Source organism: Tyto alba, unplaced genomic scaffold, assembly GCF_018691265.1.
Source record: "Tyto alba isolate M040663 unplaced genomic scaffold, T.alba_DEE_v4.0 Super-Scaffold_19, whole genome shotgun sequence".
Classification (NCBI taxonomy): Eukaryota; Metazoa; Chordata; class Aves; order Strigiformes; family Tytonidae; genus Tyto; species Tyto alba.
Window position 1 is genome coordinate 2,765,901 of NW_024881281.1, and position 27,845 is coordinate 2,793,745.

General features: G+C 49.7%; 1 protein-coding gene across 1 annotated transcript; it reads right to left on the bottom strand.

Moving 5' to 3' along the window:
• Positions 1 to 27,845, bottom strand: DHRS11 (dehydrogenase/reductase 11). Its single transcript, XM_042791590.1, has 7 exons — positions 27,697 to 27,845; positions 12,285 to 12,494; positions 6,174 to 6,268; positions 5,587 to 5,716; positions 4,830 to 4,922; positions 4,106 to 4,171; positions 1 to 3,125 (listed from the first exon to the last, which is right to left on the bottom strand). The coding sequence occupies exons 1-7, from the start codon at positions 27,826 to 27,828 to the stop codon at positions 3,084 to 3,086; spliced, it is 768 nt and encodes a 255-aa protein (XP_042647524.1). The 5' UTR covers positions 27,829 to 27,845; the 3' UTR covers positions 1 to 3,083.

Genomic DNA, 27,845 nt, shown 5'->3' on the forward strand with positions numbered 1-27,845 from the left:
TGGTGTGCCTCTTTTTTTAGTCTTTATTTTACAGTTCACAATTAGAAACCTACTGATAAATTACACAGTTCATCCTCCTGTTTGGGGTTTTTAAATGCCTCAGAGTCATGCTGCCGATCCCATCTCATCCCAGGAAGGCGGCTCAAGGTGCCGCCAGGTTACACGAGGCAGAGTGGCCACACAACCCACAACAAACCCCTCCACAGGCCATGCTTCACATGGGAAGTTAACGGGCAGCAGGAATTATCCCCTGAAAATATATTTGAAATGGAAAAATATAATGGATATCATTTCAAGGTTATTTTATAGTCTTGCAAATGTCACAAATGTTCCTGGGGGAAAAAAAAAAACAAAAACAAACAAACAAACAAACAAAAACAAAAACAAAACAAAACAAAAAAAAAACACCAAACAAACAAAACAAAGTTCCAGGGCTGCAAGTCAGCCAGGTCGTGTTTGCAGGCAGCAACTACTCAACTACCCAGACTGGCCCTTTTTCAAAGCCCTACATCTTAAGCAATTCTTTCTGAAGCCTCCTTTTACAGAGCAGAAAGATAAGGTAGGTCCCTCCTCAGCCATACATTTCAACATCTGTTTAACTTTGTACACAGTTGCGGCCACCAATTCAGACGTTTCACTACTGCTACGCACATTTCTGCTGATTTTTTTTTCTGCTCAGATGTTCCTAATTTCTCAACCTTTTTTTTTTTTTCCTTTTTTTTAATACCTCCAACTCCTAGTTCAACCATCTTCTCTTAAAAAGATGGCACAACACTGCACAGAGCATCTGCTGAATTTCAACAAGCTCCTGCAAAAGAAACCCTACGGAAAACACTGGGAGTTTTCATATCGAGTCTAGCTGAACACCACAGGGGTGTTATAAAAAAGCACAGCAGTGCCTGAACCTTCCTTAACCAAGTGGCTCCAAACAGGATCACGGTGGCACGGAGACTGAAGCTATTTTCCAGCTGGCGCAGGCTCTCTGCTGCAGTGGGGATCGCTGGCTGCGTGCAGACCTGGACTGGCTGCTCCTTGCAGGACACGAGCTAACTCAATGCCACAGCTGAAACCCAGCAAGGAACCCAACACAAAGCCACCACCTCGGCCAGGCAGAGGAGGGCAGTGCATTGCAGTCATGCAAGACTTCACCACAGGGCATGAATTTCACTCACAGTAAATTAAAAGGCCAAATCCAGTGAGGCTATGTGTACTTGCCAGTAAAAACTGGTGACAGATGAGGAATGGACAGAACACACCACGAGCATGTATTTATAAAGAGGAAAAAAAGGGGCAAATTGCCTTTGTTTTGCCATTACGAAGGAATGTTTTACCAGTTTTCTCCTTGTATCCTTCTACAGTTGCTCACCTTTGGCACAAGGAATTCTATGTATCACAAGATTTAATTAATAATAATACTTCATATCAACACTCAGCACTTACATAGCGCTTCTCATATTCAAAGTGCTTTACAAAAGTTTGCGAGTCCTCACAACACCCCTGTGAGGTAGGTAAGTATTATTATCCCCATTTTACAGATGGGGAAACTGAGGCAGAGAGGTAAAGTGACTTGCCCAAGGCTTTATAGGGAGTTGAAACCCATGTCATAGTGGCCCAATTCTGGTCTCCATTATGGTGGTGTAACACAGATGAACTCCCACAGAGCTATACTGGTATAAGCAAAACAATCCAACCCGAGTTTCTCTGGCTCCCAATCCTTCGCTCCAATCAACTGACCGTACCTGCTCCACCGAAACCAACAGTTCACCTTCCAAAACACTACAGAAAGTCCAGAGCGCAGCAGGAGCGAGTCTGCAACCTTAAGGCAACATATACATTAACAGCTCCACAGCTCTGCCGCAAGCTGGACTACACACAGACGTCTTTCTGCCGCCCTGCAAGAGTCTTAAGACAACTCAAGTGGTCTCCAGCTCTGCATGTATCAGCTTTGAGGCTGATTCTCTTCTCCCTCAAGATAGAATAAACCCAGAGCAAAACAATGGGGCTGAACCAGCGTAGCACTACGACGAGATCTGAACCAGACCTTTTCTCTGCTGCTTTGTTAGCAAATGCCCCTACTAGTATCTTTTTCATTTTGGACAGCTTCGGCATGGTTCATTTCACTCTCTCTCTCTCCGAGTTTGTATCTCTGCATATAAACAAACTTTCAACATTTCCAGCCCATCAGCACCAGCATTTAAACAGCACCATACATCTTTCTAAGACTGATCAGTATTTCCAGAAAAGTGTCAATGCATGCAAATATCACATACAAAAACATCAAGAGTGCTGGGAGATGATACCAAGGATAGAGGTGATCACAAGACAGCACACATTTAGTTTTTATTAAAAATACCAAACAACTCACTCTTACTGTAACTATGCCACTTAGATGATCATCCTAACCTGCAGAAGTACAGGTACTTTTCCTCCAACTATTTACCTACCTACCTAGAAAGAAAGAGAAATAGCAAGCACACACATTTATACTTCCTCAAACTTGGCAGGCGTGATTCATGTGAATGGGAAAGGAGGGTTTGGGGAGGTGGGTGAGATTGTACAGGGCAGTGGAATATGAAAGAAGTAGAAATCACATGCATCATTACCATCAGTAATCAATCTGATGAAAATAAACCCCTAAATTAGATGGATTCATGTGTGACATCCACTAAAAATCTCAAACCCTAAGCACACTGAAGCTGGCAAACATCTTGTGCCACTTCACCTATGTCCAGACACAGCATCAGCAAATAATATCAAACAAACCTTGAAAAGAAAGCAAAAGGAAGAATAAACCAGCCTGGAGAAAACAATCTTCCACAAACCACTTCCCCGCATTATTTTAAAATACATTTTACTCTTAAGCAGTTTCAGAAAGGAGTGGGGGAGAAGGAGACCCACTACTATTTCTTTTTAAACTGGCTCAGCACCAGCACCAGCTCAGAGAGAGGGAGAGAAAAAGAATTCTTCAAACATGATCCTTGGTACTTGATTAAAACGTTGCTAGCCAGCCGACAACACCCTAAATTGCCAGAGGGTTCGAAGTGGAGTGGATACACGGTGCTGCTCACAGTCCTCTTCGTCTGCTATGATATCTGCTCCGTGGGCCTCATCTGTATATCTCCAATCTAGAAGAGACCAACACAAGATTTTACCGGAGCACTGAAGTCCGTTTTAAATCTCGCACCAGGCACTTCCATGCTGCACCAGTACAGTGGCAAGCTGAATGTGAAGAAAGTTCCTGTGACTAGAAATGAGCCTGCTTAACTGAGATATTAGAAAGAAATAAAGGTAAATGTGACTGATCTGCCTTTAGTGGAAGGGATAAAAGCACAAGCATGCGCAGAAAAGAGTGCCAGATGACAGTGATTATAAACTCTCGTGGTTCAAATTTTTACTTTGGTCCTGCTCACAGAGGGTCAGGCAGAAGCACTGCTTGATCAGCCACGGGCAGGGGCAGGACTTTTTATCCTCTTACGACAAGAAGGCCACTATCACAACTGACCCGAGGTCAAGATGGCCACGTCTTGCTCCACAGGAGCAGAGTTCACGCCAGGGGCTGCTAAACCTCTCATGACCAAAACTCGCTTTTGCAACAGGAGCTTTTATGTCGCACATACTAAACTTTGACACTGCTCCTGCCTCCTCCTGGCTTCAGCTGAAAGCTGGTCACTTATTTCTTGTTTCACAGAAGTCCTTCTGGCAGCACAAGGACCTCACATCATCCTTGGGGAGGTGCACAGCCCTCGGCAGGATCGGGCCCGACGCCTTCTTTGGCAACCAGCAGAATGTGACCCCGCTGCAAGACTCAAAAGGGCAGACTGTGCCCGTATCCCTCCCATTCCCCCTGACTCACACAGTCCTTCTCTGGGGTCAGAGCAGCCTTTGCTGGATCCGCAGGGCTGCGAGCAGCCCCCGCAGCACAATCCCATAGCTGCCATAAGGGAAGTGTAAATAAACGTGATCACTGCTGATCCCCAGCCCGGGCTCCGCTGAGCACACGGCTGAGACAGTGGCCGCAACGCCGATGAGCAAATGTCAGGGCAGCAGTTATCCTCTCCACCTCCAGCCACCCACAGCAGAGTCCTCCGACCTCACCACTGCCTACCTGTACATGAGGTGGGGCACTGAGGACATATATGACAGCATTAGCCATATCTTCAGCTTTCAGACACTGCAAAGACAGGAAAGAGATTCTCAGTCAAAGCGCAGAAAGCTAACCACGAGATCACTCCTTTCCTAACCATCAATAATGAGTTTCGACAGTGTCACTGGGGCATGTCAAAAAGATGCAAGCAAGCAGGAAAAAAATAATCCATTAAAAATTTAACAAAGGATGTGTCTGGTGCTGATAATTCTCCATTTGCTGTGCATAATCTTACTACTGACAGAGGAATTCTGCCAGGTCAGGCATTGCCATCCTTATCAAAAATTACCAAAGCAGCACAAGATATCCTGTGCTAGCCACCTGCAAGACAACATGCTCTCACAATTTCTTCATGTGTAGGCATGTTTGCTCATTATATCTTCTCCTCAACAAAGAAGCCATAGCCTGCCAAATGTCAAAGCTGACTGATACTTATTTACAGGAACATCAAAATAAAAGGAAAAGCATAGGGAATCGGAAACTGAACATGAATGAAAATCTACATAGTGTGTAAATATCAGTGCAAAATTTGAGGTTGGAGCGCTGAGACTTTGGGGGAGCTGATTACATCCTGGAAAGCACGGGGTACTCAGCAGAACTAGCTCCTTGTGCTATTAGCCAGCAGAGAGATGGTTAAACTGTAATCAAAGCCACTTCCCTCCGTTTCCATTTGTCCATGTCCTACCCGAATGCTCTCATAGGTTGCAGCAGCTCTCTCTGGATCATTATCATGAAGTTTAAAAGCAAATCCCGTTTCCACCAGTCCCGGAGATATACACTGGGAAAAAAAAAAAAGCAAAGCACATCCTAATAGGATTTGTAATCCTCCTTCAGTAAAAGAATAAAAGGAGAGAAAACTTCTTAGCACTGAAAAATCCAAAATAAACCCCATATCCCTTCCTACTGTTTTCTTTCCCCATCCTTTTTATAGGGGAATAGTTTAAGTGAGCTGGCTTTGCCTTAACTGTTGTGGCAGGTACCGCTGGGGAACTGCTGATGGGTACTTCCCTCTTCATGCCCCAAAGGGACAGAGAAGCAGAGAAAATGATGGAAAAGCTTGCAGTGCAAATTAACTTCTGGACACATCACTCCTGAGATGCAAGCTCTGCAGGAGAGCAAACAGCCCAGCTGACTGCCTCCCTCTGCCGTCATGAGCTCCGCTCGCTCCCGGACAAGTAACTGCCCACCTTGTGCACCGAGAAAGTTGATTCCCTGACACAGCTCACTGCTGCCATGCCTTCTGCCCCTGCTCTCTCTCTACCCAGAAAAGAGAGCTGGCCAGGGACAGCTGGCCACAGGACTTGAACATTCCCAGTGTGCTGAGCACTCTGTTTGCATTTTCTCGCCTGTTTTCCCAAAGGGAAAACCTCTGCTCCATAGAGCCGGCCAGCTCTCTACCACTCAGAAAAGCAGGAGAGAGGAAGAGAGCCCACAGTACTCACTGTAGCTCGTATATGAGTCTTTGCTTCTCGGAGTTCTTGCCTCAGCCCCTCCGTAAGGGCTGTAACTGCGTATTTGGTGGCACTGTAAAAATGCACCACCGACTGTGGCACAACGCTGTGGCCGTTCATGCTGAGGAGAGAGCAGAAAAGAAAGTGCTGAGAGGAGGGGAGGTGAGCAGAGTCCCAAGGAGGAACCAACAGGATAATCCAACCACCGTAATGAACATAGAAAGCGACGCCGACACGGTGGCTACAGGAGGGATTTCCCTCTCCTGCAGGAAACACACATCACCAGAGGCTCCTCTTGACACAGCTGTTTTCTGGAGCGGGTCAAGAAGTTTCAATCTTCAACCTTACACCATTGCAAGTGGATGGCATTACCCTTTTTTCCCTGGTTCAGTCTTTCTTGCATTTAGACCAGCAGAGGTTAAAAAAAGTGGTTTGAAAATCAGCCACTGCAATCCTTGGAAAACCCCTTGGGCACCATCAGCCCACTCCAAGGTCAAAGCTTCACTGCTTAAATCCTCTCTGTGAGGCAGGGAGAAGGAAGCCCACGTGGCTGATCCCGCATTTCCCCCGCCGCATACCTGTTAATGTTAATAATATGTCCGTCATCGATGCTTCTCTCTTTCATGGACTGGTAGGCCTCGCGGGTGCAGATGCTCACAGCCATCACATTGACCTGAGAGAAGAGAGGAAACTAAGACCAGCAGCCCTGCCTGGAACCCTTTGACTTGCCCCTCACATGCCCAAAGCCACAGATGCAGGTTCCAGTCCCTGACCCACGGCAATTCCCACGAACACCAACAGAGAGAAATGCCCAGACGCGCACTGCACGCCCCACGCCACGCTTCAACCACGCTCAGGGCTGCAGTCACAAGAGGTTTGGGCAGGGGGAGCACAGATACCCAGTTTTGCGAGGCAGACTTGGCCTCTGCCAGAAATAAATGGACTTAAATGTTTTACGGGCAAATGTGAGGGTAGAGTGCGAAGTAAAGGAGAACAAACCCACTTCCCCCCAGTCAGCACTCCTGTCCAGGACACAAAGTTGTTTGTTTTGTACAGCACCGAGCACACCGGTGTTTGAGCAGCGGATAGGACACTAACAGCAGGTAATTAGGTCAGCTAGTTAACGAGGAAATCCCCAGAGATTGCCTGTCAGAGAGCCAGGTGCTCAGAGGTCCTGCACGCCACATGGCCAGCAAAGAGCTTGCTGTGCACAACTGAAGCCAAAGATCACATTGTGCCATGGGGAAGGCCAGAGAGGGCAAGTAACCCCACAACTATGAAATCTGTCATGCTGTCTGCTGACATTTTCCTCAGCCCTAACTAGATAAGCCAAGGAAGAAAGGACAGGACAATTTATCCAGCCCTTTAGCACAAGATCCAGAGCTTTCCAGGGTCTTGCTCTTTGGACCAGCACTTCCCAGAGCACCATGCCTTGGTTAAACTCGGTTGTATCACCTCTGCAATGCGCCATCAGTAATGCGCAGATGCCTTGAGCATTTGATGAGCCTAAAACAGAGCCAAAGTTTCCAGGAAGACAGAGGTATGGAAATTCCACCAGCTGGAATACAAAGCACCCGGAGGTGTGTGCAAGATGGATGAGCAAGCTGTCTCAGCAGCAGTGCTAATTGCTCAAGTGGTTTAGATTTGGGAAGGTGGCTGAAAGGTGGAAAGCACTTGCTGAAGCCCTTTGGAAAAGATGTAATTGTTTCAAGGCAGGACACACTGGCGGGTCCCACCTAATGGCATGTCACTTTGCTAACTAAATGAGCAGGCCAGACAGGTCTAAAAACACCACTGTGAACTAAATATCCAGGAAGAACTAAACTTCTGATGAATCAGAAGTCGGGTGCAACTACAAACGGGAGGAGCAGCAGGAACAAAAGGCCATGTGGACAGCGAGCGAAGGATACATGAGGGCTATCATCTCTGTGAAACTTATGAACAAAAATGGGGCAGGCTGACTAGGAATTGCTAGCACAAAATGACATGTAAGAGAGGAACTTTAGTTTGGAGATCAGAAGGTAACAGGCAGAAAGGGATGGATTTGAGAGATACAATTACTGAGCAGCACACAAAGGACAACCGGGGTCAGCTGAAGGATCTTCCGGTCACTGCTTTTGTCTCAGTTGTTATTTTCTGTTCATTACTAGAGGCCATGCTTGTGAGTTTTTGTCTTGGTGATAGATAAATAGCATGCTTATCTGATCTTGGAGTACCCAGGCAACAGAACAAGTAGAGTCATCATTCCCATCCAAGTGCACTTTGGTTGAGCACATGGTCACTGCCGGATATCTCAGTCATACCTGGAACTACAGAGACAAACTGCCTGGCACCAGGTTGAAGGTTTACCTGTTAGCAGACGTGTCGGCAGAAGTGGCACCTCAGCACTGGAGCAAGGCCCAGAGCAGGCAGGGCAGCTGAAGGCTTTTGAATTTCACAGTGAGGTGGTCAAAGAAAGCGGGAGCAACCTGCTCCAGTCTGATATACTAACCAAGTGAGGAGCCAGTCCTTCCAGATGCAGATCTGGGCAACCGTTAGTATCAAAAGCCTTCGTGACAAGCAGCATCCCTGCTTTCCTCCCTGCCCAAGACACCCTGAACCCACCAGGCACCATGTCTTTGGTGCAGTCACTCCCCAATTTTCCTCCATCTCCGTAGGCCACTAGAGGGTAACCTCAGCCTAAAGCCTGAGACGCGGCGCCAACCCTGTGACTCACGCTGAGCAATGCTTCCTTTTGTGGGTAGAGTTACAACATTTTGACAACTACTAGTAAAGCAAGATACTAATCAACAGCCACCTGGGAAAGTCCAGAGCCCGTGTGATAAGACACCTTGGTACAACAAAACAACTGGCTGGAAGGCAGCTGATCTGGGATTGCCTCACTGCCTTTTCCCGACAGCACCTACAGGATTTGTGGGTGAAATCCCGTTTCAAAAGATGGAACGGGCACTCAGGAACCTAAAAACATACCTGGAAAATGAAGAAGGCTTAGGGCTGTATCACTTCGCAAAACAATCTAAAGGCTGTTGTTACAAATATCCACACAAGACATTTTTCAGCCCCGTTCCTATTTTAAGAACAAAAGGTCCAAAGGTCCCATAGCAAAGATGGCCAGCACATCTGCGCTCTGCCTCTGCACAGCATGCTGCACAAGGCAGCCAGTCTGTGTCTGCCGCGTGTGTGCGCTAATGCAATAGAAACAGTGAATGCACATTTTCTAGTAATTAATGAGTTCCACTCGCCAGGTTGGAGGAACATAAAAGATCCTTTTCCTGGAAGCGCTGAGCATTTCACTTCCCAGAATCAGCCTTTTCTACGGCATCAAAATGAGTATCCTAGCTCCTAAGCACATTTGAAAACGCAGGTTACAGGAAACATATCTCTGCATAGATGGTATACAAAAGCAAGAACAGAGCCTCGCTGGTCAGTGAATAATGCTGGGAAGAATCAAACCCATTTAGCGTCTAGAGGAACAAGAGGATGTGAGCTGCAGTCCTTTGTGCCCTGAACAGTGCAAATAGAAAGTTCAGCTTGAATTCCTGACTCTAAAGGTCAGTAGGTAAAACACGAAGGAGCCGTTCAAATCCCAGAGCCTGGAGTCAGTGTGTACACAGCACCCAGCCCTGGCTTCTCCTGCGTGGATTGGGGACAGCTGGAGGACTTTGCTCCAGCCTCATGTCAAGCACAACCTCGCAAACAAGTGGCGAGAAAGGGGGGGAAGCTGTGAACCAAAAGATGATGGGCTCAGAACCTGCCTGTGATAACAGGCTCCCTCCTGCACGCACACTGAATTCGCTGGCCGGCCACGCTGGGCTCTGCCCTGCTGTAAAGCAACGGAGGCACAATTCCTAACACGAGACTCCTGCAGCCCCAGGAGAAGCGGCTCCCCCCTTGGGAATAAATACCAGACAGTAAGGAACTGAAACACTAAAAAAGAGGAGGAATAAGTAAATGATAACATGATTTTGACTGCTAGATGTGCAGCAAGAAATTTTATGGAATAGGTATACTGAGAAGGGAGTCTGGAAGGAGACAGAGCCTCAAAGCTCATAAAAAATGCATGGAAACAAAAATCAATTTACCAAAAAAAAAAAAAAAAAGCCTTCAGTTTGAGGCCCTAATGCCTCCTAAATCGATAGATCAATGGCTATTTAGAAACTTTTCCTGTCTTGCAGCCCAGAAGTACGCTGAAACTCTCCAACAGCATCTCCAACCGCGCTGCTCTCTAACACCTTTCTCCAAGGGACCTCTGGAAGAAGCCTCCCTGCTCCCGCTCAGCTCTGCAAAGCCCAGTGGCCCGTGAAAGGTGCTGGCAACCTTCCCCTGTCCTGACCCTCCGAGAGCTTCAGAGCATGTAAGAGAAATGGGCCTGGCGAGTGTTTCCCCGGGGCTGGCTCGCCACAGTGGGGAGAGAGCTGTCTCTGCAGATCCCTCGCCAAACCCCACTGCCACGCCGGCGCCTGCACAGCCACGGCGTGCTTGGAGAGCAACATTTCCAAGCATGGAGGATTCAGCCACAAAATGGGGGCACAGAGCAAAAGGAAAAACCCCGAGCTATTTCTACCGCTTACCAGCAGGCTGAAAAGCAAAGCCCAGGCTTGTCAGGCTGCCTAGGCTGAGGTGCGGGAAGCGTTTGGCTCCGGAGTGTCCCAGGGCTTCACCTTTGCATTAAAGGTGCGAGTGTTATTCAATTACACACAAGTCAAGAGCAAACCCACCAGCTGCTGGGGGAGCTGGTGAGAGGAAAAAATCTGCCAGTACAGGAAGAAAGCATGGGTGTCTCAGTCTGTTACCAGTGCTGCAACAGCATTTTTGCCAAGTAAGCAGAGCAGATAGAGCCGTACAGATCATCCCTGGGAATAAAACATGCCCCCAGCCTCGTTTCCTAATGCTGTCCTGTGGAGCCACCACCCTGCCTCTCCTCCCACCCCATCTGTCACCCCAAAGCAGCTCCAAAGGGTGCACACAGCAGCACCCACAAGGAGGAGGACCCCACAGGCTCCCAAACTTCGAGTCACTGTAAATACCAACACAGGAGTGTCTCGTACAGGGAAATCCCCGTTCTAAAATCTTTCTCCCTAAATGTGGTGGAAGGTGAGGTAAAGGAAGCACTCCCACCTGAGCAGCCAGGGAAGGGAGCACAGAGAAGGGAAGAGCCTTCAGCTGGCAAAAGCTGCAGCCCCCCTCGCCCCCAGCCTGCCCATCTTACAAAGAACAAAAGGTCAGAAGAACAAAGACAAATGAGTGTGAGGGGCACACAGCATCCACGGAGGCATCCACACCAGACACAATCACAGCGACCAGGACAAGGAGTTTACAAGGCACAGGCGACCTGCAGGGCCAGGCTTGCAGCGAGACAGCGCTGGGAAGTGCCCTGCTTTACGCCAGCTCAGCCTCAGCTACACTTCACTTAATTTTCTTTAAAGACTCCATGGCAACTGGGGATGGGGAGATGCGGCTGTGCAGTGACCCAGGCTGGGCAACCCACAAAAGCCTGGCTGGGCAGACAAAGCTGAGCTGAGCTTGCTTTGGCTGCAGTCACAGCAGCCAGCAGATCGACCAAAATCCTAACAAGAACTTAATTAGTCAGGATATGGCAGCTCTTGCCCTGGCAGCAGGAGTCTGAGGCCCCAATGTGTGCCTCTCTTTTGCTTTACACAAGCCCTGAAACTACTGCTGGATGAACAGCCACCGGCTGCTGCAGGAGCCAACAGATCCCAGCTGACTCCACTGTCAGACACAGTGGCCCCGAGACTACAGCCTCAAGCTGCTTTTCAAATAGATATGTCTCTTCCTTCACTAGAACAAGCTCTCGTAGCTGCTGGAGGTGCTACAAGGCTTACTCAGAGCCATGAGTTCAGCTCCTATTCCTATGAGGATAACGCTTTCATGCACAAAAGTTGGTAGTACAGGAGGGGAAAATCACCTTTGTGAAAAGCTCGTCCCGTTTCAGCATCTCACCAGCCAGGGCTGCAGGAAGGCCAGTACAAAAGGGCCGCTGCAAGGGCACGCAAACTGGCCCGGGGTCCCACAACTGTGGCTGCCACTGCTGTGTGCAGAAAAGGGCCGTCACATAATGACAAAAGATGGTGAAGTTCCAAAAAGATGCACAGCAACACCTCAGGGCAGCAGCACCCAGGGAGAAGCGCCGCTAGTAAATGGCATGGACCATTTGCACAAGCTCCCAGTTCGGCACATGAAATTGCCTTGTTCACATCCATCTCTAACCAGATTATGGGCAGAAAATTAAGCTATAAAGACAAAAAGCATGACAGTTTTTTAAGCCAAAAAGAATCTGCCCATTTTACAACCCACTGCTACAACTAACAGGATTAGCTACAAAAGCCAGTGCTTGGCATTCAATTTCCTATTCTAGCGAAGGGAAAAAAAAAAAAAAAAAAAAAAAAAAGTGAGGCTCATCACCGTTTAGAAGGCCATTGAGCTAAAGGAAAAAAATGCTACTGGAGGTATTGAGTATTTTCCTACAACAAGGTGAAGGCATGTTGGCTCAGCAGCGCATGGTGTCTTTCCACTTCCCAGTCAGCAAACCTGGGCCATGTCAGAGCCAGATGGGAAGCGGGACCTCAGCTCTGCACACGTGAAATAAGTAGATGGGGACAATGGTGCTGGTGGCCAGAAGAAATAAAAAAAATCTAGCACAGTTCCGCACTCCCAGTGGCGCTACTCACATCTATCATTGTCCTCCAGCCCTCTGTTTTCCCTGAGAGCAGGGGCTCTGGGCGAGCCAGCCCCGCGTTGTTGATGCAGACATCAACTCCTTGATGAAGGGTCTTGATGGCGGAGAACATCGACAGGATCTCCTCTTCGTTGGAGAGATCGCATTTGTATGGGATGAGGGTCCCCGGGTAGCCAGCACTCTGGCATTCAGCCGCCAGTTTCTAGGGAAGAGAAAGGAAGAAAACAGCCATCAGCCTCCTCTCCTCGTGGAGCAGCTTATCCAGCCGTTTGCTTAAAAACACACCCCAGGGCTAACAAAACACGGCAGGCTTCCCGGCGAGCCCGTCTGAAAAGCAAGCACTAGGGAAGAATCATTGTAAATGCTAATTAAGAAAAATGAAATATCGATATACATGAGAGTCTGAGTGCTTCAGCCTTTAAGTTATTAAACTCGATGACACAGTCTGTGCTCGCCCATCACCCCAGGCAATACAGGTCGAGGTGAGCAGGTGCTGGTAAAATACAAATAAATACTGCCGTGGCACCAGGCTGCAAGTCTGCCACACTGCTGCGCAGATAAAGGACGCAGCAATCGCGTGCCTGACAATTCCTCATTAGCCATCACCAACAATTATTCCAAACATCCAGATCTTTTATCAGATTAGACGATAGAACGCAAATGAAAGGCCAAGAGCTGCTGCTGGCCGCCTGTGTTAATGACGCGGCAGCCACCGCACCAAATCCTCTGGAGGATGCCCTTTACCCCCTGATGCTAATGAGAAGCAGCATCTCGTCTCTGATGTGTCACATTAGCGACGGTGACAGCTTCCAGCGCGAGGCGAGCGCCACGTGATGTCTGGTTCCTGCGGAGAGATGGACCCTGGCTACAAACCTCCACCAAACCGCGCCGCCGCTCGCGGCAGTTTCACCAACGCCACGTTTCGGCGGGTGCAATAAAGCTCTCCTCCTGCCAGAGGAAGCTTTCCCGCTCCTCCCGGCGTGCCAAGGACTGCAGTTCACAGCCGTTTATAAAAGGAGGAGCGAGGCCCGGCGCAGGAGTCGCCTGGCTGGGAGCAGAACGAGCAGGACGGTGACCGACCGTGACGGCGGCTGCCGAACAGCCCGGCGAGCTCACCCGGCCTTGGCCAGAAAGAAAGACACTGGGGAGCACCCGGGACCACCCGAAACACCACCCGGAACCTCGTGCTGGAGGGACCCTGCCTTTTTTTTTTTTTTTTTTTGCTGTGATGTGCGGTATCACCTCCCAGGCTGGCCCAGCCCCTCCTGGCCCTCCGGGAAGAGGCATGGAGCCAATTCTCACGTTTTGGAGAAGGGGCTGCAACCGGCCCCACCATCTGTACCGACACGCGGAGGAGCCTGGAAATCCACATCGGCCTCAGACACAGCTCACTCATGAAATGGGGAATGACAACCCCGGGGGCATCGAAGGTGTCTGTCTCCCAGGGGACACTAACAAGCTCCAGGGTCCCCTGTGCCTTTCATTTAGCAGAGCTGGTCTTTCAGCATCTGCCATAGGGGCAGACTTGCCCCCAAAAACACCCAGCATCGGTGACATTTGTAGAGTTTGTCAGCCAGCATTATGTCCAAATTCTGAAATAGATATTAGAATTAAAAAAGCAAACAAACAAACAAAAACAAAAAAACCCAACCAAACAAACAAAAAACCCAAAACAAAACAAAAAAAAAACAACAACCACCCATGGAGCATAAGGGAAAGTAGAAAGAGAAGGAAAAAAAAAAAATCAGAGACAGCATGGCACCTGATCCCCTGGTGCAGGCTGGCAGGAGAGCTCGTGGTGCTGCATCAGTTCACAAACACCATGGGACTCGGCGAATGCCAAAGCAAAGCACAGGCCCAGCTCCCATCCAGCTGGCCCCCAGCGCCTGCCATCCCGCAGAGCAGATGCCAGCACGCTCAGGAAACCTGCAGGTTCCGATCTCTGAAGTTTTGTTAGAATCGGCTCTCTGCTCCCTGGCCAGCACAACACAGGATGGCCGCGTGCCTCAGGGGGACAAGGAGGACTGGCAACTTGGTTAGATGCCACAAAGTCCAAAAAAAAAATAAAAAAATCCACTCGGAGATGTGACTTGGCTCCCAATTCCAAACCGTAAAGCGTGCTCTTCGTCAGTGGCTTTTCCAGTAATCAACTTTCCCTTAGCCAAGCTTTACACAGAGCAGGACTGAGCATCCTCACTGGGAGAGGGACAGACAAGCCAGGACCCCCAAACCCCTTTCTACACCCCAAGTACATTAATTTTAATTACTCTAGGTCAAGCGGCTCTGCTCGGTAAATGATTTTCAACCTTTCTCAATACTCAAGACCACCACAGAGGCGGGCCAAGTCCCTGAACGATGAGTTTAAGCTTTGCTGATCTGCCTTTCACAACAACCCACAGCTTTCACAGACTGCAAACCAAAACCAGCCCAGGTCTAAGGGTCTGGTCGAGAAGCTGCTCTCCTTTGTGGGTACACTTCAGTGAAGGCATTGCAGTAACACAAGAATTATTATTGCTCTCACAGCACCAAGCGAGAAGGGGACGGACATGCTGAGTTCAGCCCAGAGATCGATACATCCCAACAGCGTCGTGCTCTCTGGAGAGCTCTGCTTGGGCTGAGCTAAACAATATTTCTGCCCAACGGAGAACAAAGGTGCCCCTGGGACTGACTCGTAGCCCTCTGTACCCTCCCAGGGCTGGTTTCACTTTGCTATACGTGCAGTCCTGTCGATTACATGCTGATAAGAGTAGAAAAATATATACTTTTTAAAGTTCAGAGAACACACTTGAGAAAACAGTTGGGGGGGGGGGGAAACATCTGCAAGGGCAACATTTAGAAAATGAAAATCAGTATGAAGGGCTGCTGGGAGGTGCTAAACCACTTCAGGGATGAGGCCTTGTTCCTGCAAAGACACAGGAGGGAAAAATGGGCAAGGGGGCCACGTTCTTTGTAACCTGGCACCAAGGTGAGAGCTTCAGAGCCCTCTCCATCCCATTGCTCAAACTCCAGTGCTCCACTAAGGGATCCATCCCATGGAGTATTTGCTTGTAAAATACCCTCGCTCATGTCTGGTGCTTTTTCTTTCTAGTTCACCAGGTCACGGCCAGGAATATGGTGTTCGTTTGCTCTTGGGAGAGGGCTAGTGTCTTGGCACCTCCCGCAATTGCCAGGCCACGTTTAGTTTGCTTGAACGAGAGCTGGGTTGAGTTATCTTTCCAGTGGTGCCTCAAATTTTCACTGCTGGTGTCAGTGCTCGTTGTGGGCAAAGCAGGGTGCTGTCTTTCAAAGTCAGCGTACTCACACGCAGAAAACAAAAGCAGGGCACCCATCCTGTCCCAGGGCTGAGCATCACAGTGCATCCCAGAGCTGTGGGGAGGAAAGCTTACAGCTCACGGCAGGAACCTCTGCAGCAGAACTCAGCCCTGCTGAACCCTCATCGAGCAACGCCGGTGATTTTAAAAGATGAGAAATAGAAGCACAAGGGATTGGGACCCTCCCAAAAGAAGACTCGTGCCAGGAGAGCTGGCTGGAAGGAAGATGGGCCCATCAGCGTGGATGGGAAAGGACAGATAAACTCATCTACAGCCCAGAGGGAAATGCTGAGTTCAATATCTCTATTTCCATGTTCCGCTGTCACTTTTCACTATTTGCTGAAACCTTTCACTGTTCAGTACAGCTCCTCGATGGAGGCAGACAGGGTCTAAACACCACAGGCTGCAGCACGGCAACCCAGATGAAGGAGCAGATGAAACAAGGGCTGCTCTGGACAGGAGTGACTGTCATGGTGGAGCTGCCCATCCTGTTTTCCCAGTCAATCTCCTTAGCTTATGTCTTAGATACACCAAGGAGAAAGCTCCTTCTTACTTGGAGAAAGGCTCCTCTGCTACAATTGACCAGAGAAATCAAGTATCTCTCAAGATCTTTCTTTTCCTATCCAGTGTCTCGCTGCCTCAAACAAGGCTCAACATGGATCCTTTCATCTTTCAAGCTACACTTGTGTTAACAAATTCTCTTTGAAAATGAAGTGCCGAACACCACTGACATCCAGGCGGAGCTGAACGTGCTTCAACCATCTCTAGATACAGAGTCATCACAGGCTCTTCAAAGTAACATCAACTGCAGGCAAGTTCACAGGAGAAGACTTATGTAAAGCAACTCTCTGAATTAGGTTGCTTGCAATAATTTTTCAGAGCATCTGTTAAGTCACTCAATTAGTGCTCATTCCAATTTATGCACACCACATGCACAAGGAGAAAAAAAAAAAAAAAAAAAAACAAAACAGAAAAAAAGCTGGTTTTCCAGATTTCATAAGCAACTTGAGAGGGATCACATAATGCAACACCAATACAGGCAAGAGCCAGTGCACCTCCAGCAGCTGGAGATGAAGATTTGAAACAAGACCTGAGCATCTCCGTACCACAGTGTTATTGCTGGATACGTGGAAACGGACAGCCAGGTGCTCTAACTACTGGTACAAACCGGGATAACGCAACACAAAGAAGAAACAGATACCCTCTGCTTTAAAACAATTAACCCAGAGCCATTCACTGCCATGGATGCAAGCCCTTGCCCCTGTAATCCCAGTACACTACCCAGCATGAACACAGTACACAGCAAATTCTGCAACACCCATGAAAGACTGGCTTTCCACAAAGGGCATCCAAACTACTCGTGTGATAGAGCGAGCCAATACAGCAGCACGTACTAGATACCACGGGCTGTGATGTGCCTCTTGCTTAGACACCAGTTTTTCCACTGACATCACCGTGATTGATTTATCTCAGCTTCTAGTGGTGCTGGATGAATGCATGAGCAAATGAAAAAAAAAAAAACCAACCACCTAACACCCACCTACATGTAAGAAAGACAAAGAAGAATATCTGGTCATGGTGCTTACTATATACTATTTAGCTGTCTGCTTTTAAAGGCCTAAAAGGATGTCTCACATTTATGGGACATTTTCCGTATTTAAGAATACATCAATTCTCCCAAGAAGGGGTTAATGCTCTTTGTGCCTACAACACTTGTAAAGGGCACAGTGCCATGCATTTAGATTCAGTCTTGGTAAAATGGTTTTACAAAACTAATTGATATAAACATTTAAAGGGACTCTTAAAGGAGGAAAAAAAGAAAAGAGTCACGTAGAGCTTTATTTGGCAAACCATCCTATTAACTTCAGACACATTTAGTTCAGAGAGATTAAAGCCAGAAGAAACCATTAGGTAATTTTTAATCTGACCTGCCATTCATCACAGGTACTTGCATCCTACTGACTTGGCCTCTGCTTAAATACATAGCTGTACCAAGAAACCAACTGGAAAGAAACTAAAGGCACCCCAATTACTTTTGCTATCTGAAGGAAATGAAGGAGAAAAATCCTAACGAACAGCACCACAGTTGTGAAAGAAAACTGGGGGCTTACAAATCCTTTCATTTTACTGATTGGCAAGTTTGAAGCTTCTTTTAATTAAGATTTAATACCACTGCAACGTCATAATAGAGGAAGAGATATATAGTGAATAAAGCACTAGAGTTGGGTTTATTTTCATAGTGTGCTCTGCGATCATGGGCAAGATTCAGAGCTGTTTCCCCATCTGTAAAATGGAGATACTCACATTAGGCCCCTTCCTAGAGCAGCCTGAATACTGCTTCAGAAACCCACCCACCTCTCAGCACAGGCACAGGAAAAAGTGATCAAAACTTGGACAAAATTTAAGTCCCTGTACATGTTTTTTTCACCCTGTATCATCCCAAACATACTGACTTTGCAGTCCTTGCAAAGACTCGCAGGTGGTGCACAAAATCAGCACTTATATAATAAATAACCCAGAAAAATGAGATCTCATTTTGTGGAAGAGAAGGGAAGAAAATCCTGGGGGAACCTCTTGGACCTCTTCGCTGTTTATCAACTTCCAGCAGCGAGAAGCAGACTGTGGAGAGGCATCTAAGGGGTAACAGCCAGGGAGTTGTGACTGGTCACCATCAGGGTGGCACGGCACGGCACGGCACACCGCCGGGCTCCTCACACCCGTGGAGCTGCCACGATTTACGATACCCACCGGAGACCATGCAAAGTTACACCTTGGCATATGCCCGGCATCAGCTGCCTGGGACATCTCCCGGATGCTACCCAGGCTCTGGACACTGAACATCAAGATGGTACCTGCCCTTCACCCCACACACCCATCCCACAGGCTCCGTCGGGACCATCTCCTGCCCATCTGCTCGTGGGTGCAGCGTGGCCCAAGGGACCCACTCAGCTGGTTTCACCCCAGGCACTGAAGCCAGACTCTGCTAAACAGGGGTCTGGTTGACCAGTCAAGCCTTCCCAGTACTGGAAACTGTTCTCCCAGACTGCACCAAACTCACACTGCTTTTTTTTTCCAAGCGCTCTCTCTCCTCCCAGCACTTTTTCAGTAGTTAAACATCCAAGAATAATTTTTTCCTACCTCACTTCATTTTAAATTTACAGTGTCATCACAAGCCAAATCGCCCCATTTACACTGCCCTGAACATCCCTGCTACCTTAAGGCATTCAGACAATCACTCCTCACATCAAAGCTGAAGGCGCTTTTGTTTTTTTTTTTTTTGTTTGTTTTTCTTTGCTACTTGCTCAGATCACGTTGCTACGGGCTGGTGTGGGGGAGGAGGAAATACGCTGCTCCTATGATGACAGCTCATTAGAGCAATATCTCTTGCTTATTCTGAGGTATGACTATCCTAAAACAAGCATCATAGGTGCCTGCCTGCTCTTCAGCTCCAACATGCATAAAGCAGGTTCCCACGCAGCCAGGCGCGTAGATGCTTTCCTTCCTCAGAACACCCCAGCACTCTCCGTGAGGCCGAAGCTGCTGTACCGCAGCCACCCGCGGTCCTGAACCAGCCTCCGCAACCAGGGTTCAAAGACCACGTAGCTCCAAGACACCCCAGTGCCTGCACAGAGCAGACCCGCCGGCCCACGCGCCACGGGCTGGATCGCCGCCCGTTCCAGCACACATTTCCAAGGCAACCTGCAAACACACGGCTCGGAGGGCAGAGCCGAGCCGGAGCTTCAGCCTGACGCCCTCCGAGCACGGCACATGCCTCCTGTGTCATCTCCACCGCAGGCCAGCACACCTCCACTATGCTCAGGGAGTTGGAAAAAAAAAAAAGATATTTATTTATTTTCATTAAATCAAACTCCACCTATGGTGGAGATGCCTAGCAATACCCTAAAAATCCAGGGTGTGATCAGAGGTCCATAGAAACCATCAGCACATGCCCACCCTAAATAACATATGCTGTAATCGAGTATATCACCATAGGTTGTGGGTGAGACTCGAGAGCACTCCTGAGGTCAGCCAGGACCCGTTCCCAGCTCTGTCACAAGCTCACTGGGGGGCTTTTTCCCCCCTTCCCAGCCTCGGCATCCCCACCTGCGAGACAAAGAAGCAGCAGATGATAACCCACCGGTGAGCTCTGAGCTCGGGGGCCCAGGAAAACCTGAGCATCGATTGCGGCCGCTGGGCTCCCAGAGCTTGGCCAAGCCCCACACATCACCTCCTGCAAAGCACCCGCCGCTGTCACCGAAAGAGCTGCACCAGACTAGCAGGTCCCCACTGTCAGACCACAAGATCCGCCTTTTCTCCTCTCAACATCCCCCGGTGCAGGATTTTCTCCAAAGCTCACGGAACTGGCTGTTTTCCCGCTCTCCCCCAGCGTCCCGCTGCGAGGGCAGGGCGAGCGCTGCGATCCCCACACGCCTCTGTCTCATCAGCTCCTGTTTAATCCTCAGCGAATCCTCTTCTGAACAGACAGATCAACACACGCTGGGAGAGGACCGGGCCTTCACTCACCAGCCCCCAACCCTCCCCTGTACCAAAATTCAGATGACAGGTCCCAGATTTTAACACGCCCCAGATTTACGACCCACCAACGAGCACGACAAAGGCTCCCGCAGGCCCCAGCCGCGGTCGGAGCAAGCAGCAGCGACAGCAGGAATTACACCTTCCATCGGCACACAGGTGCAGGTGCCACGATTAAACATCTGCACCGGCACCAACACCAGCGGACGCGGCGGGCTCAGCACCACTCACACCTACAGCGATGCTAATCCCCAGTTAAGCGGAGCGGAGCTGCAGCTGATCTGCACGAGCCTAACTGGGAGATAAGTCTGGCTGAAGGAGCATGACCACAGGTCCTGCAGGTCCTCTGCTCCCATTTTACCTTATAGAAACCTACAGGACCCTCTACACAACCTACTGAGGCAAAAGAATTATATTGTCAGCCAGGGAATTACCATGAACACTTCCCACATGGACACTAGCAGGAGCGAAGGTTAAAGCTTGACTTTAGCACAACTGCTACTTTCAGTGGAGCTTAAACTATTAACAAACCCTAGGAAAATCACCATCATATTTACTCCCCCGCACTGTGCCGGCTGCGTTCGGACCTCCCTGCCCTGGGACACTCTCCATAAACCCAGAACACCGGCCAGAAACCCCACCCCGTGTCTGAATGCTGCTCCCGTACATCTCTCCCACCTCCCCAGGGCAGCAGCCGCCAGATTTTACATGGGGAAACTGAGGCACAAGACAGCTACCTGATCTGCCCTGTTACACAGCAAGGCGGGGCAGAACAAGCACACCACCACATCTCCAAAACCCCAGGAAAGGCTCAGTTATTACTTATCTTCCAGGTTGAGAACATGACATACCCCGGTATCCATGCGCTATTGCAAAGCCAAAGGGAACAGAAGAGAAGCAGAGAAGGGGGGCTGCTGCAATAATACATTTTTAAAGCACATTTTGGGGGTGGAAGGCAGATGAAGCCAACCTGGTTTAAAAGCAACCCTTCCCCCACGTGCCTCCTGAGCTTCAAGGCTGAGGAAAACCTTTGGGACAACGAAGCATTTGTTCCCACTACTCAGGACAGCAATTACAGGATCTCTTTCATATTTATCAGGAAAGGATCTGGTCAGGGACAAGTGGCAATAAAAGCACCTCAGGGGCCTTGAGTATCCACCATCCCTGAGGCAAGGCCTTCACCAAACACAAAATAAGCCCTTCCAGAGGCCAGGGAGATTCTGAAGGTCATTCATTTACATGGGGACCATGCCTTGGGATTATCCTGCCTGAAGCTGCTCCTCCTGCCTTCAGAGCATAATTCATCAGGCTGCCCAGCAGCATTGCAGCCCGCATGTCGGGAGAGCGACGGGTCCAGGGAAGAGGAGATGGGGATCGATGAGGTCCACGACGAGCATTTGGGGACAGTGGCTCATCCACCTTCAGCACGGGGAGGATGGGAGCTGCTGAGCCAGGCACCAAAATTCATGCCTCATGTTCAGCCATTAACATGTTGCTTTAAGTCACGAGATTAAGACAACACAGGCACAGAGGTGAAACCTGTGTTTTGGGGAACGTCCCGTGAAACCCGGCCCCGGCTGTAAGAGAGAGGGACAGACCCCACTGTGGACACCAGCACTGCAGGAACATCCACAGCTCGACCCCACGGACAAGGCACCCACAGGGGGAGGCCAAAATTTTAAACAGTAGACCTCTGAGTCATCAACGTGATTTCCATGCGACGTAATTAAATTCCACATTCAGCTACTATGAAACAATTCAGCCATTAATTAACCACCTTGGAGCACCGAAGGGGTCCAGAGCCTCCCTTGCACCTTACAGCCCGGGCAGCGATCGGGGAAGGGATCAGCCAGCCCGCAAACGGCTACCCGGGATGCTCAGCTCCCACGAGGAAGGCTCAGCTACATCCTCCTCCTCCCACACCGCCACGGCGCTGCTTGACGGAGAGAGCACTAACCTCTTCAGAGACTGGACTGCTCGAATCTGCAATCAATAGCTCAGCTTATCAACGGCTATTTCTTGAGCAAGATCTAACCTTGACAATGCAGTCCCTGGTTATAAATGTTACCTTTGATCAATAACTGTCACAAATGCATTAGAATTAATTGGTTAAACCTTGTATTTTAAACCGCGTTTATTGCTTCCTGCACAGCTTGCTCTCCACACCCCAACAAAGAAAAAAAAAAAATTTTTTTTTTTTTCAGAACACACATCCGCGATTAAATCTATCTCACACCTCGAAGCAGGCCATTGCCTGAGGGCCCTGATCTGCCGGGGCTCTGGGTTCCCCCATCACCATCCTGCCCCTCGCAGAGCAGCCGGGTACCGCTGCTCCAGGGGATGCTCGGGGGTCTCCTGGGAGCAGCTGGGTGCTTTGTTATTTGGCTGCAGGGGCCCCGAGGCATTCAGTCCCACGGCACAGCGGGAGCCCAGGGTGAGCTGTTACAAGACAGCGCGCTGGGGTCACGCAGCTCCAGATGCCGCGACCCGGTGCCACAACCCCGGCGGCTCAGCTGTTCCCAGCAGCCGTGTGAAGGACTGCAGGAGCCAGCTGACTTCCCCCACCTCTCCGGAGGAGTGTTTGCTAAGCGATGAATTAACAACACTTGGAAGGTGTTGGAGAAAAATCAAATTTCAAAAAAACAATTTAAAAAAGAAAACAGTCACAAAGTAAGCCAGGTGCAGTCAACATGCTGGAGGGCAGGGATGGCATCCGGAGGGACCTGCACAGGCTGGAGAGGGGGGGCCGGGCAAACCTCATGGAGTTCAACAAGGCCAAAAAACAACCCCAAGCACAAACCCAGGCTGGGTGAGGAGGGGATGGAGAGCAGCCCCAAGGAGGAGGACTTGGTTGGTGGGTGGAAAACTGCCTGTGAGCCAGCACCGTGCGCTGGCAGCCCAGAACCCACCCGTGCCCTGGGCTGCAGCCAGAGCAGGGGGGGCAGCAGGGCCAGGGAGGGGATTCTCCCCCTCTGCTCCGCTCTGGGGAGACCCCCCTGCAGTGCTGGGGCCAGCTCGGGGGCCCCCACCAGCAGAAGGACCCGGAGCTGCTCGAGCGGGGCCAGAGGAGGCCACGGAGATGCTGGGGGGGCTGGAGCAGCTCCCCTGGGGGGCCGGGCTGAGAGAGTTGGGGGGGTTCAGCCTGGAGAAGAGAAGGCTCCGGGGAGCCCTTCGAGCGGCCTCCCAGGGCTTAAAGGGGGGACAGGAGAGGGGGGGAGGGACTCTGGGTCAGGGGGTGGGGGTAGGATGGGGGGTGACGGTTTTACACTGAAGGAGGCCAGAGCCTACATTTACCACAAACCCTCCCAAGCCTTCCCCCACACCAAGGGGAGAACAGAGAAAAATAAAACTTATGCATCATGTTGAATAAAGGCCCAGAGTATGTTCTACCAGCCAGGGGGGGGAAATGTTTTGTCCAGTGCATGGGGAGTGACCCCGTACCTGTGGTCACGCTCTTCCTTTTTTGTGCTGCTGTAAGAAATCAGACCTAAAATATGAATTTCTGGAAAACATCAGGAAGAAAAAGTTGAAGACCCTTGTAGTGAAGACACCAAAAGCCACACTCTGCCTTTGGTCTGCGGGATGGAGTGACTGCGGCTTAACGTGCCATCGCGTACCAGCTAAGCTGTGGCAAGACATGAAACCCCAGCAAGTCTTCTTGCAGGCTGGAGACCCGAGTAATCAGCGAGGCGGTCCCTGTGAAGGTGATCATCTAATAGGGAGCAGCTTCCACCAAAGCCTGGTCTTACAGGCTGCTAAAAACTCTCAGCTAATTCATTAAAGCTCTGACGCTGGCTGCTGACTTGGAACACGTGTGGATATCCAAAGAGCAGAAAACACTCAGCAGGAGCACATGCCAAAAAGACTATGACAGCTGTTAGTACCTCTAGGCTTCTCATTTAAAACAAGCTTTCAACCTAAATTATCTCCTGGCATGCAGAAGTAAAATAAAGCCATTTTAATTATATTCTATTCCTCGAAGTCGGACTATTGTAAAAAAGTTACTGTTGGACAGAGCGTCCACTCATAAAAGTGGCACGAGTGGGGAACACGAGGCTGCTTGTGAGCACAGCCTGCGGGAGGTCACCACCGTGGTTTAAAGGGTCACAGCCAGACACGGTTACCGAGGGGAAACCCAGCCGCCGGAGCCTGCGTTTGCCATGCCTGACGTACAAAGATGTGACAAAAGAAAAATAAAATCAAATCCAATTTTGAAACGATAGCACTGAAGTCAGACAGAGCACTAACTCAAGGCAAGTTGAGTGCGTGGCTTTTCTGCAGAGCCAGTGGAAGAAAAAAAAAAAAAAAAAAAAAAAAAAGAGACTTTTGTAAGCCATTAACATTTTTATTTCAAAAGTCAAATAAAGAGCACTGGAGTCGTGACACAGGTTTAATACGAAACCCACAACTTTGTAATTCCTTCATTATCTTGCCTCAAGCCCTTATCTGATTTTTTAAGAGATTAAGAAATCTTGACATAGCATTTATTGCCCGAGTTAAATTCCCCACCAGACAACATACTCTTTCAGTCACCAGTTTACAGGAGGTTATAAAACCACCATATAGAGTGGTTGCAGCCACTTTACCTTAAAATGGATGACTAGTGCAGAGCATTAATGAGAACATATGCTTTTGTGCTACAAAATGCATACTGTATTCCTGGTTTTAAACTGTACCGTTTGCACTCACTCCATCTCAAGCTGCATTGATTTATTTTTTTGGGGTTCGCTCCTCTATACGCCATTACCTGCAGTGGCATTTAGTGAATTATTCCATTTTATACAGCAACAAGATTTGTCCTGCAGCAATTATGGCCGCGATGCTCTAACCTCTCCTTTATTCCCATCTGGCAACACCAAGCCCCCAGCTCCTCCGGGCTTCTCTCCTCTCGTCCCTCCATCACCGTGCCCTGGCCCTGGTCGCCAGCGCTGCTTCCCCCTCCTGCCCCTTACACACGAGCCGCTCTCCCCGAATTAGCGCATCCTTCGAACCCCCACCAAGGCTCCCTGCAAGGATGCCGTCCCCCCAGCTCCCGACCAGCGACGACTTGGAAAATCAGCAGCCGGAGATAACAGATGAGTGTATTTTGTGGATAGATCTGGTTATACAATAACTAATCAAGGGAACAACACACTCGCAGAGCGCCGATGGCACGGACCTTCCTCCCGTTGCCTTCCTACCGCCCGGAGCATCCGAAGCCCCGACACGGGGTCTGGCTGCGTCGCCCGCAGCACCGTCACCCCCCGCACGCAAGTCCAACTCCTGCTCCCCGAGATGGCTTCTCACAGCCACGTCCAAAGTCCCAAGTCCCAGAGTGAGCTCAATTGATTGAAGCCTGAATATCTTCCTCCTCTTTTTTTTTTTTTTTTTTTTTTTTTTTTTTTCTTAAAGGAAAAAAGCCATAAGGTGAAGCTCCTGGAGGAAGGCTATCGTAAACAGCTCTGCTGCGAAGCTATGGCAGGAGCTGGTAAGAAGCCTCATCTATGCTGGCCCATGTGTCCCCAGCAGCCAGCCCGAGGTGATGGACCCGTTCCCGGAGTGACCCCGGACCACCTCGCGCTCCACCACCTTCCCTTCCCCAAGCCAGCAGCACCTCCGGCATTTTCTCCCTCTTTAAGGAAACATTTTGCAATGAATAAAACCAGAAGAGCAACGGAGCAACCTACCAACACAACCGACCACGCGCTGCAAATACAATTTGGTCCTCCGAGAGGACGGGAGGAAGGACGGAGCAGGGACAAACATTAGCTGCGGTGTTAAATGCAAGTTTTTGAGACATGAGAGACTTGGAAGATGCTGAACAGTCAGCATTGCTCAGCACACGGGCATACCATACAACCTGGGTAGATCACCGGTATATAATGTGATTGCATTTTGTGCAGATTCAAACAAAATGGCAAAGCATTTAAAAGACTAGACTTCCTTAAACCTATACTTGTATTTTTGCCAGAGAAGTTTGAGAAAGGAAGAGTTTCAGGCTTCAGAAAGGAAGGAAACTCCTCTGCAGCACTGAAGAAAAACGTAAGTTTCATTGATTTTCTTGACCAAAGAAAATCAGAGGATTTCAAAAGAAAATCCAAAGAAAGGGCAATATTGGAAATGGCTTTTCTGTCCTTTCTGAAGGGGAATGGGAAACGGGAAATGATGACATCCTTAATCAGGTACCGTGAGGCTCCAACAGCCTCGTGAAGCCAGGCTGCGGGAGGACGTTAAACACCGTCAGCCAGACACGGAAAAGCCTTTGGAGAGCTCAGCGTTCCCTGTAACCCACACTATCAAAACGCTGGGAAGTCCAAAATGAGAAGCAAGACCCAAAGGGTGGTTAAATAAGTCACGCTGGCGTATTCTCTCCTCTCTGCAAGTCATGTCTTTCTGATTCACAATGAAGAAGGGGAAAAGTTTTCTTTCTTCCAAGTGTTTCTTTATTTAACCCCACTTCTCACCAACAGCAGCAATGCCAAGCCTTGTTTTCCATGATTTTTTGGACAATTTATTCTTTGAGTGGTCAACTGTGCATAAGAAGTCTTTATCACCTTTGCTAAGAAAATACAAACACTGCCTGTTCATAGAGATTTCCTTTGGCTCTGCAGGCACCAAACAACCAAGATGAAAATATTTAAGCTGTCTGACTAGAACTTTTTTCCTCTCTCAGATGAAACTTCTTAAAAACTAAATAAGCTTTAGCTCAAGCCATTGCGACATAAAGCCTACAAATGCATCCAACTACAAAAAAGAATCCCACAGAACCTATTTCTTTTAAATATCTTTATTTTTAAGCCAACATCGTGAGGTTTTTGACTTGGCTCTAGAGATGCTCATCCTAGGGGTAAACAAGGCGTTAAGGGCTGAAACCCTATTTTAACATTAACTCATAAAAGCATCCCATCTCCTGAATGCCAGCCTGCAGACAGAAAGCACCTTACAGCCCACGCCGAGTGGGGTTTTAACCTGCCCTTAAACATTTCCCAGCCCAGACCCGCACCCTGCGGCACAGGGCCAGGCAGCCAGCTGCTGTATTTGACCTCGATGAGAAGTAACTCAAAAAAAAAATGTAAAAAAATAATTATTATTAAAAAAAAACCAAACAAACAAACAAACAAAAAAAAACACCAAACTGAATCTGCTCCTTGAGCAACTTCCAACCAACTGTCCCTGGATCTCCGTGGGGGGAACTCCCACCCTGGGCTTGGTGACAGCGCTGGCCAGGCAGGACGGGGCCACGGGGGGAGCGGGGACGGGGCCACGGGGGGAGCGGGGACGGGGCCACGGGGGGAGCGGGGACCGGGCCACGGGGGGAGCGGGGACCGGGCCACGGGGGGAGCGGGGACCGAGCCGCTCCGGCCTCAGCCCCGCCTTGCCCGGGAGCAGCACCCACTCCACGGCTGCCTGACCCGGCACCCCGCACTCCCCACCCCCAACCCACGGGCCCGACCCCCCGGGGGTACTCCCGCCCCGGCGCTGCCCCGTGGGAGGAGGCGACAGCGTGGGGCGCGGCCAAGACCCACCCGTGGGGCGCTCCCGCCGTGTGTGTGTGTGCGTGTCTCAAACCCCTGCAGGTACCTCGATCTTATCGACGCTGCGAGCGCACCCCACGACCTTCATGCCGTGCTGCACCAGCGCCCGCGCCACGGCCGCGCCGATGCCCACGGAGGCGCCGGTGACCAGCGCGACGCGGCCGGTCCAGCGCTCCATGGCCACGGCCCGGCCCC

Coding starts and splice junctions, on each gene's coding strand:
- DHRS11 (XM_042791590.1), bottom strand. CDS start 27,828: ATGGAGCGCTGGACCGGCCGCGTCGCGCTGGTCACCGGCGCCTCCGTG. Junction 5,717..6,173: donor CATATTATTAACATTAACAG/GTATGCGGCGGG, acceptor CTCTCTCCTCAG/CATGAACGGCCACAGCGTTG. Junction 4,923..5,586: donor AGACTCATATACGAGCTACA/GTGAGTACTGTG, acceptor TTTTTTTCCCAG/TGTATATCTCCGGGACTGGT.